The sequence below is a fragment of the Macaca fascicularis genome, chromosome 6 (assembly GCF_037993035.2).
Source record: "Macaca fascicularis isolate 582-1 chromosome 6, T2T-MFA8v1.1".
Taxonomy (NCBI): domain Eukaryota; kingdom Metazoa; phylum Chordata; class Mammalia; order Primates; family Cercopithecidae; genus Macaca; species Macaca fascicularis.
This window is the reverse complement of record NC_088380.1, coordinates 158,075,424-158,092,333: the sequence shown is the minus strand read 5'-3', so window position 1 is coordinate 158,092,333 and position 16,910 is coordinate 158,075,424. Positions and strand designations below refer to the sequence as shown.

Below are 16,910 nucleotides of genomic sequence, written 5' to 3'. Positions count from 1 at the left end.
GCAAGTTAAAAAGATTTATTGCTATTCCAGGCTTCAGATGAGCCCAGAACTCAGGGCTGGTGTGTGGTTCAGAAGTTGTTATGGTGTAACAGGGTGGTAGAAAAATCCAGGCAGTTTGATGTCGAGGCCACCCTCTCTTCCTTGGACCCCTGCTCCAAAAGCAGCTGCTGGTGAAGCTAACTCTTGCCCATCTGCCTCATTCACCCGACAGGACTCTGAGACTGAGGCAGCCACAGCTCACAGGTGAGAGGCTGTCCATACCTCTCCTAGCACTGGAAGTGCCTTCTCCTTGGGACCGGACTCTATGGCTTTGGCCCTGTGGAGGGAGAAATGGTGCCACAGGAGTTGTCTTAAGAAGACAAAGCATGCACGGTCTGAGATCAGAGGTTGTGAAGTGGCCACCCATGAGCCAGTCCATTTGGGATACATCACACCGCACAGCTTTTTAAAAAAATCATTAGCTGCCAATCTTTTAAAATGGTAAGATTTCATATACAAATCTGGATTTTTGGCTTCTCTAGGAGTAAACAATGAAACTTTTTTTTTGAGACAAGAGTCTCACTCTGTCACCAGGCTGGAATATTGCCAGTATCTGGCAATACTGGGCCCACACCATTCTTATGTGGCACTGACTGGTCATAGCTAGGTAGCAGTTGTCTTCACAGACTCGCTATGCACTCTCCAACTTACTCCAGTCCTTGTCACCCTTAATTATATTTCCAACTGGAGACCAGGCCTCAGAGGCCTTGTATCAATGGGCACATGTGCTGTGACTTTCTGTATAAGAAATATTTACATTGTAATAGTATCTTTACTCAAAAAGGAAAAATCAGCTGGGTGTAGTGGCTCACAACTGTAATTCAGCACTTTCCAAGGCCAAGTGAGCAGACCACGAGGTCAAGAGATCGAGACCATCCTGACCAACACGGTGACACCCCATCTCTACTAAAAATACAAAAATTAGCCAGGCGTGATGGTGGGCGCCTGTAGTCCAAGCTACTTGGGAGGCTGAGGCAGGAGAATCGCTTGAACCCAGGAGGCGGAGGTTGCAGTGAGCCGAGATTACACCACTGCACTCCAGCCTGGTGACAAAGTGAGATTCTGTCTCCAAAAAAAAAGGGAAAAGTCGAAATCAAGCCTGGAAGCAACTTGTTTCTCATGGTTCTTGTCACTCATTTAAGTCTCTTGCTAAGCCCTGCGGGAACCTGAGTTTGTAAACAACGGAGCACCCCTAATATCTCCCCCAAGGGATTCCTCCCCCCGACCCTACCTCTCCAGGATACACTGCACCCTAGTATTAATTGGGCAAATCTAGAAAGGAAATTAAAATTAGTCACAGAAGTTAAGGGAGGAATAAACTAAGAGCAAATACTTTCGCCCCTTCATTGTAACAGGGGGTTGGAGGAGAACAAAAACGTTAATACTCTCACTTTGCTTTTAACTTAGTGACAAAAAAAAAAAGAGTGAGAGAGAGAAAGTCATAAAGATTCTTCAGGTCCTAAAACACTCTGGTTCCCATTCCTTAACTGCTTTGGAAATGAACGAGGCTCTTTAGAGAGAAAGAGCGAATGTTAACCGGGATGAGTAACGTGGTCAGCCCAGCAGATGCCCCGGGCTATCAAGAACTGCCCAACTCATCCTCCCTTAGGTCAGGGCTGCTTGTCCCAGCCTAAAATGTAAGTGGCACAAAATGATTTTCAGTGAGCGTAGCGGACTCATTGTAGAAAGAGGATTAAAGGGGGGCAGAGAGGGGGAGTTTGGCCTTGGCAAACACAAAACAGAGGAAAAGTGACCTTCCTCACACTGCTCCATTCTGCTGTGGCAGATGCCACGTTATACGCCCTTTAGAGAGGCAGCGATCTTGATGCAGCCCAGACGCTTCCCACGGTTGCTCAGGATGCTCTCTATGCGGTAGTTCCCAGTGGTGAGCCAACTGGGCAGCTCCAGGTGAGGCACAACGAATTCGCTCTTGGGCAGTGAGTAGGTTCCCTGTGGGAAAGCCAGTGGACAGCCAGTCAGTGGGAGCCTACTGATGGGGTCTTTCTCCTAGAGCCACTGCTAGGATTGTAGCCATGAACTACCACCCCTCTTCCCATTCTCGAAACCACCACATAAGATTAGAGACTGCCATAGCACTGTACAGCATGGATTATTATGGGAAAAGGGCCCTGAAGATCATGTCTAAGTTCAAGTCTCCCATTTCATAGATGGATAACTGAGGCTCCCGAAAGATAAGTGATTCCTGATAGGTCACACTGGCTTACAAATCCAGAGACATGCAGATCTGAAGGAGGAGAATGCAAAGACCCTTCTCTCCAAACCCCATCTCTTTAGCCACAGGGGTAACGCTCTCTCCTCCCTAAGTACTTACTTCTTTGAAGGGACAGTGGCAAGGAAGCCCATAGGTACGCAGGGGCTCTGGGCAGGGCTCCCCAGTAGGAATTAACATGTCAAGTACATCACAGAAGTCTTCAAAGGTACAGCTGCCAATGTAGTCTGTGCATGGGATCTTGATCCAGAGGCCAGCCACTTCCTTCTCCAGAACTAACTCCACCTGGTAAAAAAAAAAAAAAAAAAAAAAGGTTTGAAAAAGGTTATAAGTATAAATTCCAGGGCAAACATACCAGCTCTTCTGTCTCTTCAAAAAAGCAGCAATATAGTTTAATCAAAGAATTTTTAACTGGATGAGATCTTAGAGACAGTCTGTTCCAGGAATGGCAACACTGTGGCCCATGTGTGAGTATAGTGTATTATTGTGCCCATGGCAGACATTAATAATCAAATGTGAATTTTCCCCCTACACTGAACTATACATAGACTTAGAATTCTTTTTTTTTTGTATCATGGCTCACTGCACTCACTGCAGCCTCAACCTCCTAGGCTCAGCTGATCCTCCTGCCTCAGCCTCCCATGTAGTTGGGAAACACAGGCAGGCACATGCCACCATACCCAGCTCACTCTGTATTTTTTGTAGAGATGGGCTCTCACTTTGTTGCCCAGGCTGGTCTGGAACTCCTGGCCTCAAGCAATCCTTCCGCCTCGCCTCCCAAAGTGCTGGGATTACAGGCCTCCCAAAGTGCTGGGATTACAGGCCTCCCAAAGTGCTGGGATTATAGGTGTAAGCCATCATGACCAGTCCATAGTCTTAGAATTATTTAGGTGGTCACTACCCATTGATTGACTCTAACACTTGCATTGAAATGCACTTGTCATCTAACTGCTAATTGGTTAACTGTGGCATTGTTTCCTGGGCTTTCCTTCTGAGCCCAGTCTCCGCCCCAGAATCCTTTTCTGCATAGGACTTCAGGTAGTTACTACCAACTGATGAGCTGGTTACCAAAATGAACCCAACTGGCTGCTCCTGGGTCACATTTTCTCTCTACAGCCACAGAAGACAGAATGAAGAACAACAGGAATGTATAGAAAGATCACCTTGGGACTGGTATAAAATCATAGCTAGGTTACAACAGATGGAGCTACCGCAAGGAGTAGGGGGCTCCCTGACTCAGCTGGGAAAGCTACAAAAGACTTGTGCCTGGAGTCGAGCTGGGTGAGAAGCTCTAGAGCACACTTCACACCTCCATGCTGTCGTGACTTTGCTCCCGTTTTGGAGGTTGAAGCTGACCAGGAGGAAGTGGCCAGAATTTCATGGCAAATGTCCCAGTTGTGCCGGGCACGTGCTGAACAGTCACCATGTATTAGTTGCCTCTAGTGTCAAATGAGTTGTCCTTTAGAACCATGTCCATCACCCACCAAAGGTATCAAGGTAAAATTCTAAGGAAAGAGTACTAGGAAATTAGCTTTCTCAAATATCTGATTCCTTATCGGCGTTATGGCAAGAAATCACATTTTTAGGATCCCTTTCAGCTCTGACATTCTAATATTCTAGGAATCCCAGCCTCTAGGCTCACTTTATTTGGGGCTCTGTTTCTAAGAGATAAATCCTGGATGGGCACTTATATCCTCAGAGGCTGCTGGGCTCAGGCTGGTTCCCAGGCCACAGACTCAAGTCTTCCAGATGCCCCAGATGTCGAGATACTAGCTGCCTTCCTGCCTTCCTCCAGGCCCAGAAAGAACAAAGAAGTCAGCACATCCTGTGTTCTGAGTGGACAAATTCAAATTGCTCCTCTCACTGGCCTCATCTGCTGCTAAGACATACCCATTATCTCCACCACTGGCCACACAGCACCCTCTCAGCCCTCCTCTCTCTCATCAAACCTGCTTCTACCCCGCTGCCTAGGAAAAGTCAGAGGGCCTAGGTTGGAATGCTAGTTCTGCCACTTCCTAGTTTTATTGTCCCCTTGGGTGAGTTGCTTAATCTCTCTCAGTGGCCATCCCCTTACCTTTTTTTTTTTTTTTTGAGACAGAGTTTCACTCTGTCACCCAGGCTGGAGTATAGTGGTGCGATTTTGGCTCACTCTAAACTCTGCTTCCTGGGTTCAAGTGATTCTCCTGTCTTAGCCTCCTGAGTAGCTGAGATTACAGGCATGAGCTACCACGCCTAGTTAATGTTTTTGTATTTTTAGTAGAGATGGGGTTTCAACATGTTGGTCAGGCTGGTCGCAAACTCCTGACTTCAAATGATCCACCTGCCTCGGCCTCCCAAGGTGCTGGGATTATAGGCGTGAACCTCAGCCTCACCTCATCTTCAAAAATGGGATATTTTAGAGTGCCCACCTCTCTCACAGGTCCCATTGAGAGGGAAATACAAGCACTTCGCACAGTGCCTGAAATCAAAAGCTTCCTCCTCCGTGATTTCTGCCCTGCCTTTTTCCTTAGCCAATACTCTCTCCTTGTGTCGCCAATACCGTAATGAGAATGTTTGAACCAGTTATGCCCTGAGCGAGAGCACGCAGCAGAGGAGGACAAGTCCTGCCAGCGATCCTCCCACCAGGCTGGAACCTGTAGGGCTGCATCTACCAGAAGGGGTAGTGCCTCCCTCATCTCTACTTCTACCCCCAGCACAGGACCAGCACGACACAAGAAGTGTACTGAACTGAAGTCAACAGAGGGTTCTAAGGCAGCAGCCACGCCTACCATTCGGAAATTACAAATGATGGCTCATTTCTGATTCTCAATCTATTTGCTACTATGACTCAGAAAAGGAAGCGAGGCGGAGTAACGAGCCCAGGCATGTATATGACTTTGGGTGCTGGGGGAGCCAAGTTATCAGGCCTGAAAGGCTGGAATAAGACAAATACAGTGACAATTTACAATTCTCAAGGATGGGAAAACCAGGGTCCCACAGGCTGGAACTTGAGGGAGGGCTGGGCAGTGGCTATGCCGGATCCCATGGAGCAAGTCAAAAGAGAAAAGGGAGCTCCTGAGCAGGCTCCAGTCTTACCCATGGCCATGGAATTTGGGATATCTAACTTTTAAAAATTGCGGCTGGGGTCAAATCCACCCAGGTCGCAGATTTGACTTTTGATTAAAGAAATTTCACTACAGCAAGATCAGAGGAAGAGAGGATGGCAGCTGCTTTCTTGGGTTTGGGCAGTCACTCTCCTCTGGGCCTCAGTGTAACAAGGGGTCGAAGCCCCACGGACCCCAAGAGTGCTCCAGGCTCATCTAGAGCTTAGTTCTGGGCAGCTCTCATAAGCGGGTCTGCTGGGCAAGGGGAGAGTTCTGGAACTGAATCTGCAGCACTCCTCTCCCCTCCCCTGCAAATACACCAAGCACTAAATCTACCTCCCTGCCAGTAAAAGCTCAGGAACCAAACCCCAAGATAAACACACCAGCTTTGTCCATGCTAACAACTAGCTTTGTGACCTGGGGCAAGTTGCAACCTTTCCTGAGACCCTTTGTGCCTCATCGTCTCTTCTCCCCAGCAAGTGGTCAGAAGAGCTTTCATCTAATAGTTGATATGCACATATCTGAAAAAAGAACTGAACCAAATATATATATATATATATATATATAGAATAGAAATATTGGGGGCTGGGCGTGGTGGCTCACTCCTGTAATCCCAGCACTTTGGGACGCCAAGGCAGGCGGATCACCTGAGGTCAGAAGTTCGAGACCAGCCTGGCCAATGTGATGAAACCCCATCTCTACTAAAAATACAAAAATTAGCCAGGCGTGGTAGCGCACACCTATAATCCCAGTTACTCTGGAGGCTGACGCAGGAGAATCCCTTGAACCCAGGAGGTGGAGGTTGCAATGAGCCAAGATTGTGCCACTACACGCCAGTCTAGGCAACAGAGTGAAACTCCATCTCAAATAAAATAAAATAAATAAATAAATAAATAAATTGGGGAAAGAGAAGGAGCAGAGGGGATCTGAGGCCAATTTTTACTAAGCACAAGTGACAGTAAAGACAGAGGAGGTTATGTAGGCCCAAATTTATGACAGGTAAGGAGGCAATGGAAAAGAAGAGTAGCAAGTAAAACCCATTTTAATGATTTGTGAAGAAGCCAGGAAAAGCAGGCTGAGGGCAGAAGAGGGGGTTTGCCAGCTGCTTGTTTCCAAGTCAGTTGCATAGCCCTGTCCCTGGAAACGCCATTAGTGGTTGCATGGTGATGGCAGCAGAGGGAGCATGGCGGATGGCCTACCAGGAGAGCCCACACTCTAGATTCAGTAGAGGGAGCACACAAATAAATGTGTGTGACCCTGGCAGAGAAACAGTCCAGTGTCCATACATAGGGAATGATTCCATCCTTTGGCCCAGATCCAAGGGTACAGGGCTTGACCCCCTATCGCTTGAGGAACCGTAATGGAAATACAATGACTCTGCTAGGAAAAGACTTGGTAGGAGGTGCAGGGGAGCTGAAAGCCGCCACATATCCGGGACTTGTGTCTGGGTCAAGAGGCTGCAGGATAAGACAGATACTAATCGAAATGTTCACAAGATCTAACATGTACTGAGCACGTCCTGGGTGCCAGGCCCTGTGCAAAGCACTCTCTACATTATTTTCTTTTTTTTTTTTTTTTTTTTTTTTTTTTTTTTTTTGAGACGGAGTCTCGCTCTGTCGCCCAGCCCAGGCTGGAGTGCAGTGGCGCGATCTCGGCTCACTGCAAGCTCCGCCTCCCGGGTTCACGCCATTCTCCTGCCTCAGCCTCCCGAGTAGCTGGGACTACAGGCGCCCACAACCGCGCCCGGCTAATTTTTTATATTTTTAGTAGAGACGGGGTTTCACCGTGGTCTCGATCTCCTGACCTTGTGATCCGCCCGCCTCGGCCTCCCAAAGTGCTGGGATTACAGGCGTGAGCCACCGCGCCCGGCCACATTATTTTCTAACTCAGGTACTGCTCAAGGAAAGCCCATAAGGTAGGAGCTGTGATTAAGACAGGTCTAAGGGTAATGACAGAAACACAGATTCCAAATCAGGAATCTTCTAAATAATTAAGACAAAACTGGTACCAGAATAGATCTGGATCAGGAACAGACTGAAGGGCATAGAGGAACAGCATATAAAGGTAGCAATTTTAGCTAGAGAGGAAAGGACCATAATAAATGGTGTTGCAATGGATATATGAAAAGTCTTCATTGTTTTCTAAGAAAATATAAAAATATACACCCCTAAAATAGTCAATGGATGGAAACAAACAGGTCATTCCCAAAGTAAATACAAAAGGCAAATAAACTTATGAATAGACATCTGCGCTCACTAGGAATGATGCAAGTTGGTTCAAACATTGGGAGGCACTTTGGCAATAAGTATCAAAAGACCTAAAAACTGTGTATCTAGATAATCAGAAAATTATAAAAAGATGTACTGTAAGAATAATTTCTACAAAGGTGGTTATTATAGCAAAACAAAAAACAAACAAAAAATACTCTGGCCAGGTACAGTGGCTCAAGCCTATAATCCTAGCACTTTGGGAGGCCGAGGCACGCAGATTGCCTGAGATCAGGAGTTCAAGACCAGCCTAGCCAACATGGTGAAACCCCATCTCTACTAAAAATACAAAATTAGTGGGATGCAATGGCAGGTGCCTGTAATCCTAGCACTTTGGGAGGCTGAGGCAGGAGAATCGCTTGAACCCGGGAAGCAGAGATTGCAGGGAGCTGAGATCACACTACTACACTCCAGCCTAGGCGACAGAGTAAGACCCTGTCTCAAAACAAACAAAGAAAGAAACAAAACTTACCCTGGAAACAAACTAAATGTTCAACAATAGATTGTTATACAAATTATGAAAGATCCACATCAGAATATTTCTGCCATTAAAAATGATTGGGTGGACTGAGCGAGGTGGCTCACGCCTATAATCCCAACATTTTGAGAGTCTGAGGCAGAAGGATTGCTTGAGTCCAGGAGTTTGAGACCAGCCTGGGCAACACAAGGAGGCTCTGTCTCCATATAAAAAATTTAAAAATTAGGTAAGCATGGTGACATGCGCCTGTGGTCCCAGCTACTCAGGAGGCTGAGGTGGGAGGATCCCTTAAGCCCAAGGCTGCAGTAAGCCATGATCACACTACTGCACTCCAGCCTGAGCAACAGAGTGAGACATTGTTCTAAAATTACAATAAATTAAAATAATTAAATAATGATTGGGTTATATACAACTCAAAAAATTGACTAAGTAGAGTTACCTAATCCTTGGAAACAGATATGGAACATATAGTATGATGAAAAAAAAAAAAAAGCAAGTATAATAGCACATCTCATATAATCCCATGAGTATAAGTGTATATATATTTACAAACACATAAAAATTCTGACTGGATATTTAAAGAGCAAACACTGACTATCTCTAGGATTTAGATTACTGGAGGACATTTACAATGAGCACTGCCTATTATACACATCCATTAAAAATAAATATGTATGTCATATATGTAATTGTATGGGGGAAAGTTGCAAAGAATATCCTGTAAGATGTTAAAAGTGCTTACCCCTTATCACTAGGTAGTGAGATTTCAAGTGATATTTATTTATTTATTTAGAGACAGAATTTCACTCTGTCACCCAAGTTGGAGTGCAGTGGTGCGATCTTGGCTTACTGCAACCTCTGCCTCTTGGGTTCAAGCAATTCTCCTACCTCAACTTCCTGAGTAGTTGGGATTACAGGCACATGCCACCACGTCCAGCTAATTTTTATATTTTTAGTAGAGATGGGGTTTCACCATGTTGGCCAGGCTGATCTCAAACTCCTGAGCCTCAGCCTCCCAAAGTGTTGGGATTACAGGCATGAGCCACCACACCTGGCCTATTTTATTTTATTTTTTGATGACTTCTGTTTTCTAAAGTAACTACATATTACTGGCTAATTGGTATATCGATTTTATAATTAACAACAAAACCGAATTGGCCAACCAGAGTAGTCAGACAATAACGAGCCATTGGCCATCAGGCCCAGAGAAGGCCAGGACGCTCCTGCCAGGCAAGGTATCCATCACTCCTGCCCTCACCAGGAAGTTGCTGGCGCTGACATCAGAGATTCCTTTCAATCCCATGATCCTGAGATTCCATGAACCTGTGAAAGAGTGTCTGAATCTACATGTCCTGTACTATTCTCTGGGAATCCAGGATTCTGAAATTCTTCACCGTTCCCCAAGCATACATGCCACAGTGCCCCTGCTGGCCAGACCTGCACCTCCCCTTCCCTACCCACCCCCAGGCTCACCTTCAGAGGAGAACTCAGAGGAACACTGGTGCTGCCCACGACACTGACAGTCACATTCCCAGGAATGAGGATGGGGTCAGGCTCCAGAGTCAGGCTTCTGATCACCGCAGGGTCCTTTCCTTCATCACAGTTATCCCAGGAGAAGCTACCAAGCTGGGATGGCCGGGGACAATCAGGCAGCAAGGAAGGAGGAGAAGAAAAAGGTTGAAAAGAAACTATCACAGATCACAGGAAAAACGAGCTCCTGGCAGCGTGACCTTGGGTGAGGCACCCCCGTCCCTGAGCCTCCTCTATGAGGTTCCATACCTATGAACCTGGGATAACACTTGTCCTACTCATTTCATAGGCAGGACTAAACTAAAATTCTTAAAAGACATAATATCCCAAAAGTATACTGTAAATTATAAGGCAGGATATGACAGACCTGGAACTTCAAAACCGGAGACTGACCTAATCGTCCTTTGGTGGGCACCTTCTCTGACTTCCCTCCTCCCTGCTGCCCGCTCCTCTCCAGCCAGCCTTGGGATCCCAGCAGAGGGCAAGCTCCTGGAGGATTCAGCTCTGCAGCCCACACCCAGGACCTTGTTCATGTCACACCCCATGCCCAACCCAGAGCCAGGAACAATGGGAAACACAAAACACAATGGGAAATCTAACGGCATCTGAAATCCCACTCTCAAGGGGCAGGTGATTAACTCAGGAAGGAATAGGACACTCATGAAAACATCCCCAGTGGATCACTTGCTGATGAATAATCCCCAGTGAATGGACTTCCCCAGTCCTAACCAGTGTCTTCTTCCCATCCCACTTCTCAGGTCATGTGCCCACGAGGGTCACCCGCCACCCCTCTGCTGAGCTGCTCCTCCTGTTCCTCCTCCACATCCCCCAGGTCTCCTGATTCCACCACCACTACATCTGCATGTGACTGCATGTGACCACCAATCTGCACTCCAACAGGACCCTGTGTAATTTTTTTTTTTTTTTTGAGACGGAGTCTCACTCTGTCACCCAGGCTGGAGTGCAGTGGCCGGATCTCAGCTCACTGCAACCTCCGCCTCCCGGGTTCACGCCATTCTCCTGCCTCAGCCTCCCAGTAGCTGGGACTACAGGCGCCCACCACCATGCCCGACTATTTTTTTGTATTTTGTTTAGTAGAGACTGAGTTTCACTGTGTTAGCCAGGCCTGTCTCGAACTCCTGACCTCATGATCCCCCCGCCTCGGCCTCCCAAAGTGCTGGGATTACAGGCATGAGCCACCGCTCCCGGCCTGTCTGATGATCTTGAACACCTCCCACACCGTGAAGACTCTCTGCCCACCCACTCGCACCTCTCCCAGCCCCCTGGAGGCCACCTATGAGAGACTGTTGGCATTCCCTCCATCCACACCCTGTCTCAGAGAGAAAACCTGCCAGTCCCACACCCCCAAGTTGATGCCCACCTTCAATACTCCCATCACTGACTGGATCAAGATGGATCACTTAACCCCAGCTAGGCTGACAGATTCTCTCTGCCCAATTTTGGAATTAAGGCATAAAAGGCTGGGGATACAGGGTTTTTGTGCTGTCACTGGATCCTAAGTTTTGGGTTGAGGCCAGACCATCTAGATCTGTGATCCATGACCAAGCAGAAGTTAATGAAGGGATAAGAGCTACAGGCTCTGTTGGTCTGTGGAAAACGGAACAGATGAAGTCCCACTTCCCTATCTATAAAAGCAGTATGGAGTAGCAGTGAAGGGCACAGCTTTGGAGAGACATGGGTGAATGACAACTTTAGCCAAACAGCCCGGGGTGGAAATCATATTTCTGCCACACTTACCATGTGATTTTATAGGCCAATTTCACCTTTGGAGTCTAAATTTCCACATCTTTTAACTGGAGGCATTTCTACCTTCCTCTCCAGGATGTTGCAAGGGCTACAGTATGTATGTAAAGCTCATAACCCAATGCCAGGCACAACGCACGCGAGCCGGCTCACTAAATGGGAGCCATCAGCATCCTAGCCTCCGCTTCCTGCCGGCAGCTCCATGAGATGTCTTGTAGCTCTGTAATAAACTTCCCCTTTAGCTGAGCTTTTAGGAATGGGTTCCTACCCCTTGGAATGAAAGGTCATGTCATGACTAAGAAAGGCAGGACAGGATAGTTGCCAATAAATGTTTCCTTCAACAATCATTTCACAAATATTTATGGAGCAATGATGATAGGCCCTGGGCTAAGTACTGTGGCAAGAGTGGTAAACAATCACACCTGGCTCCTGCCCTGCCTTGAGGAGCTTACCGTCTAATATAAATAAATATCACCCACTGTGATTTGTGAGTGCCACAAAGGAAAAGAGCAGAAGGTAATGCTGACAGCAACAAAGGACTCACTTAGATAGGGTGGTGGGGAAGTGATACTTAAGCTGGACGCTTGGGGGATGAGGAGTCAGACATGTAAGTGCAGGCCAGGCTGAGGGAACTCAGGCAAAGGCCCCGAGGCACAAAGAAGCTTGACTGCTCTAGGAACTGGGAGAAGGCCATGGGCTAAATGTAGTGGATGAGGGACCCAGATGAGGTTGGAGGGGTGGCAGGGTCATTTAATGCAGGACCCCACAAGCCATAATCGGGAGGTTGCTTTTACTATAGGTGCGTGGAACCCCACTGAAGGCCAGTGCTACACTGTGATTTGTGGTTGTGAACAGACTGAAAGTGGTCAAGGGAAAGAATGCCTGGAATTAAGAGTCAGGCTGGAGGGCAACATGGGAGCAGGACTAGTTTTCTGGGTGGGGCTGCTTCACAGATTCTAAGGCAGTCTGATCCACACAGAGGATTGATTCCGGGCTGGGGATGGGGGTAGGGTATCCAGAGTCCAGAGTACCTATTGGAGAAGAATCCCTTCCCCTCTCCTAAGCTCTCCTTTCCCCAGGTCCTGGGGGAGACGTAACAAGATGGCTTCCTAAGGGTAGTGCCCGGCTAGCTGTCTCTGTAGTGACAAATTCTGCTGCTGAGTCCAGGCTCATAGGGAAAGGGAGGTGTCATGGATTAGCAGTGCCCACCAAGGCCAGGCTGGTCACCAGATATCTGTCATCCCAGCCTAGGCCAACAAGTGGGAAGGGGTGGCACAAGACGGAGGGGAAAGGCACAGCTCTGGAGGCAGAGATATGGGTACTACAGGTATGAGTTAAAACCCAGCTCAGCCAGTCTCACTAGCTGAGACCATGGCTAAGTTAACCCCTTAGAGGTTCAAAATTTCCTCATTTATTACGTGGACATAATGGTATCTTCTCACGGGACTATTGTGAGGGCAAGATGTTTGTATACAGAAAGCACAGGGCACAACTACTCAAGACTGTCAGGCTCATGAATAAACAAGGAAAGACTAAGAAGCTGTCATAGGCCAGAGAAGAGTGGGGACTACAATGATACGTGTCATGAAATGGCAATGCAGTACCCTGGATTGGATCCTGGCTCAGAAAGAGGGCATTAATGGGAAAACTGGTGAAATCCAAACAAAGTCTAGAATTCAGTTAACAGTAATGTACTAACGTTGGTTTCTTAGTTTTGGAGATATGTACATGTAAGATGCTAACAGGAGAAACTGAGTCAGGATTATATAGAAATTCTATATTATCTCTGTAACTTTTCTTTCTCTCTTTCTTTTTTTCTTGAGACAGGGTCTCACTCTGTTACCCAGGCTAGAGAGCAGCAGCCACAATCTCAGATCACTGCAACCTCTGCCTCCTAGGTTCAAGTGATTCTCCTGCATCAGCCTCCCAAGTAGCTGGGACTACAGGTGTATGCCTGGCTAATTTTTGTATTTTTAGTAGAGACAGGGTTTCATCATGTTGGCCAGGTTGAGGATGGTCTCGATCTCCTGGCCTCAAGTGATTTGCCTGCCTCGGTCTCCCACAGTGCTGGATTATAGAGGTGAACCACCACGCACCGCTGCAACTTTTCCATAAACCTAAAATTATTCCAAATCTTTTTTTTTTTAGGAAAAAAGCACATAGCTCAATACATAGCACATAGTATGTGTACAACAAATGACAGCCACTATATAGCACTATAGTCTATTAAGCATCTACTATATGACTAGCATGGGGCTAGATATCCTCCCCTGTTATCTAACACTCATCACAGCCCGTAGTCACAAGATCAGTTATGCTAGAAGAGGAACTGAAATTCAGGTTTCCTGATGTTCACTCACTGTCACCCCCCGCTCCCCCAGTTTTTATCTGGCCCAGGGACTCAAGGTCAGGCCTCTGAATCACATGAGCCCTGAGATGTAGGTGCTGTGTGATTTTGAGTGACCTTTATAATGTCTCAGAGCCTCTTCAAAACTGCCAATCTAAGACCTAGTCTGAGATGGCATCCATACCCACAGCATAAATGAGAACAAGTTTGTAGGGTAAGCTAGCAGCCTCTAGCCAGACTCCACCTCATAGCGGCCAGCCCTGGAGCCAAGAGAAACATTCCCAGCCAATATTCAGGAACAAGGTATAAATTCTCCAGGCAAATGAAAGGAATCAAAAGTTCCACATTCCTTCATTCAACAAGCAAAACAGACTTTCTGCCTCGGGGGCACAGTGAGGCCAAGCCCACAGATTTATATGGCTTTATTTGTTTCTGATTTTAGAACTTTTCCATCAATGAATGCATTTCCCTTCACTGACGAGATTCAGGTTAGCACCATCTCACCCATCGTACAAGATGAGGAGACCAAGACTCAGGGAATCCAGGGATTGAGACAGGGGAGGGATCAGAAGCCAAGCCTCCCTGCTTTCAGTACCACACACTTTCCCCTACACAGCACTGTTCCTCACTCTCAAACACTTCCAAGATGGTAGGAGGGAGGGGATCAGGGGTGGACCTATCCCTTTGCTACCAGAAATGTTTGATGTCTTGGCTAGCAGCCAAGAGGCAATGGAATTGGTTTTTTGTTTTTGGGGTTTTTTTGTGAGATAAGGTCTCACTCCGTCACCCAGGCCGGAATGCAGTGGTACAATCTCAGCTGTGGCCACGACCTCCCAGGCTCAGGCGATCCTCTTACCTTAGTCTCCCGAGTAGCTGGGACTACTGGTGCACACCACCACACCTAGCTAATTTTTGTATGTTTTGCAGAGATGGGGCTTTGCCATGTTGCCCAGGCTGGTCTTGAACTCCTGAGCTCAAGCAATCTGCCCACCTCAGCCTCCCAAAATGCTGGGATTACAGGTGTGCACCACTGCACCTGGTCTTGGGTTTTTTTTTTTTTAATTGACAAACCACAGTTGTATACATTTACGGGGTGCAATGTGAAATGTATTCTCTTGGTTGTTTTGAAATGCACACAGTTCCTGACTTACTGTGGTTTGACATACCATTTTTCCACTTTACAATCATGCCTAAGTGACAAATATTCAGCGGAAACTGTACTTTAAGTATCCATACTGTTTTTCACTTTCAGTACAGTCTTCAATAAATCACATGAGACACATTCAACACTTTATTATGAAACGGGCTTTGTGTTAGATGATGTTGCCCAACTGTAGGCTAATGTAAATGTTCTGAGCATGTTTAAGGTAGGCTAGGCTAAGCTATGATGCTCAGGTTAGTTGTATTAAATCCATTTTCAACTTAATGGTATTTTCAACTTACGATGGGTTTATCAGAACGTAACCCCATGGAAAGTTAAGGAGCTTCTGTACGTAATACATTACTAACTATAGTCACCCTGGTGTGCAATAAATCTCAAAGCCTACTGCTTAGCAGAACTCAGTGGCCCCACACCTGTAGTCCCAGCTACTCAGGAGGCTGAGGTGGGAGGACTGTTTGAGCCCAGGAGTTCAAGGCTGCAGTGAGCTATAATCGCCCCACTGCACTCCAGCCTGGGTGACAGAGTGAGACCCCATCTCTACTCTCAACTTCTGTAAGTTCAACTTGGTTAGAATCCGCATATAAGTGAGATAATAAAACAAAACTACCATATGAACCATTATCCCACTTCTGGGCATATACCCAAAGGAACTGAAATTTCTGGGTATGTATCCAAACGAACTGAAATTTCGAAGGGCTATCTGCACTCCCATATTCACTGCAGCATTACTCACAATAGCTAAGATATGGAAATAACCTAAGTGTCCATCAACAGACACTTGATGGATAAAGAAATTATCCATCAAATTGAATGCATAAAGAAAATGTGGCATATATGCACAACAGAATACTATTCAGCCTTTAAAAGGGGGAACATCTTGTCATTTGCAACAACATAGACTGAATCTATGAAGCTAGTTGCAATAAGCCAGGAACTAGGCTTTTTCAGGTCAAGGGATTACAGAACTTCCCTTTCCCAGGGATCTGCAGCACGGTGTGAATGAGAAGTGAAGGAGGAAGCTTGGAGGGTAGGGGGACTGTTGTCTCAGTGGCTCACAACCAAGGGCAGCGGGGTCACAGGCCTGGTCATTTGTCACCAGATTGGGCAAATCTGGATCCTCTGGCCTGGAGAAGCTCTCAAGTCCTCCTACGTCTAAGGAAGAGCTCAGGGCATTCGAGCAGGGGAAGAGATGAGGCAACAGGCCTTATCATGGGGACATAAGGAGTGGCAGTCAGGAGTAAGGTGCAGGGTAACAGGACTGAATCTCTGGGGGCAATGCCTTAGTTTTAAGGCTCTCTGCATTTTCACTCCGGCGCTTGGAGAGAGGGCAGCAGAGTGCAGACGTGAGATGAATCTCTCCAAAAAGGGCCTGGAGCACAAGTCTTTACAGGCCACCCTCATTGTACAGACCAGAATCCCATAATTAGTTACTTTGGAAGGCTCTAGTGCAGAGAGCCAACTCTAGATAACGCACTGGCCACCCCCATATCTCAGCCAGACCCGCATACCCGTAGCTGGGCCAGGAGGCTGCAAACAGCCTCTTAAAGGAGGGTGCACTCACCTTTTTCAGGTGGGCTTGCGCAGGGGCCGCGAAAAGCAAGCCCAGGGCGATCAGGACGGGAGCCTGCATCAGGGACTGCATTGAGAAGCCTGAGTCAGGGCGGAGTTAACTGCAAGGTCTGTGGCGGCAGAGGCGCCTTTAAATGCCTTCCTGTATTGGTTACGCAAAGCTGTGTATTGCTATGCAAAGCTGAGTCCAGTCACTGGCAGGTTCGCCCTGCCCCGCCCCGGCCAGAGTTTTCCCGGCCGAGAGTTGGACCGATTCCTCCCGGCTCCGCCCCCTCGCTCTTTTCATTGGAGTCTATCTCTCTAGCGTAGGTGTTAAGGCCTTCCCTCTGTGGGGCGTAGGCGGAGTTGGAGGAGAAAGGGGCGGAGCTGACTGCAAAGGAATGAATGCTTCTGAAACTGAAGGGAGCTTAGCACAAGGTTGGGACGGGATCCCGAGGGCGG

The 16,910-nt window shown here is 47.2% G+C and overlaps 1 protein-coding gene across 2 annotated transcripts; it reads right to left on the bottom strand.

Moving 5' to 3' along the window:
• On the bottom strand, nt 1-16,574 carry GM2A (ganglioside GM2 activator). Of its 2 annotated transcripts, XM_045394417.2 has the most exons (5): nt 16,462-16,574; nt 9,571-9,723; nt 2,372-2,554; nt 1,794-1,989; nt 1-316 (listed from the first exon to the last, which is right to left on the bottom strand). In XM_045394417.2, the coding sequence occupies exons 1-4, from the start codon at nt 16,540-16,542 to the stop codon at nt 1,834-1,836; spliced, it is 573 nt and encodes a 190-aa protein (XP_045250352.2). In that variant the 5' UTR covers nt 16,543-16,574; the 3' UTR covers nt 1-316; nt 1,794-1,833. The 2 variants fall into 2 exon arrangements, with proteins under 2 accessions (XP_045250352.2, XP_045250351.2); XM_045394416.2 differs by having other exon boundaries at nt 1-1,989.
• Between the last annotated feature and the right edge of the window lie 336 nt (nt 16,575-16,910).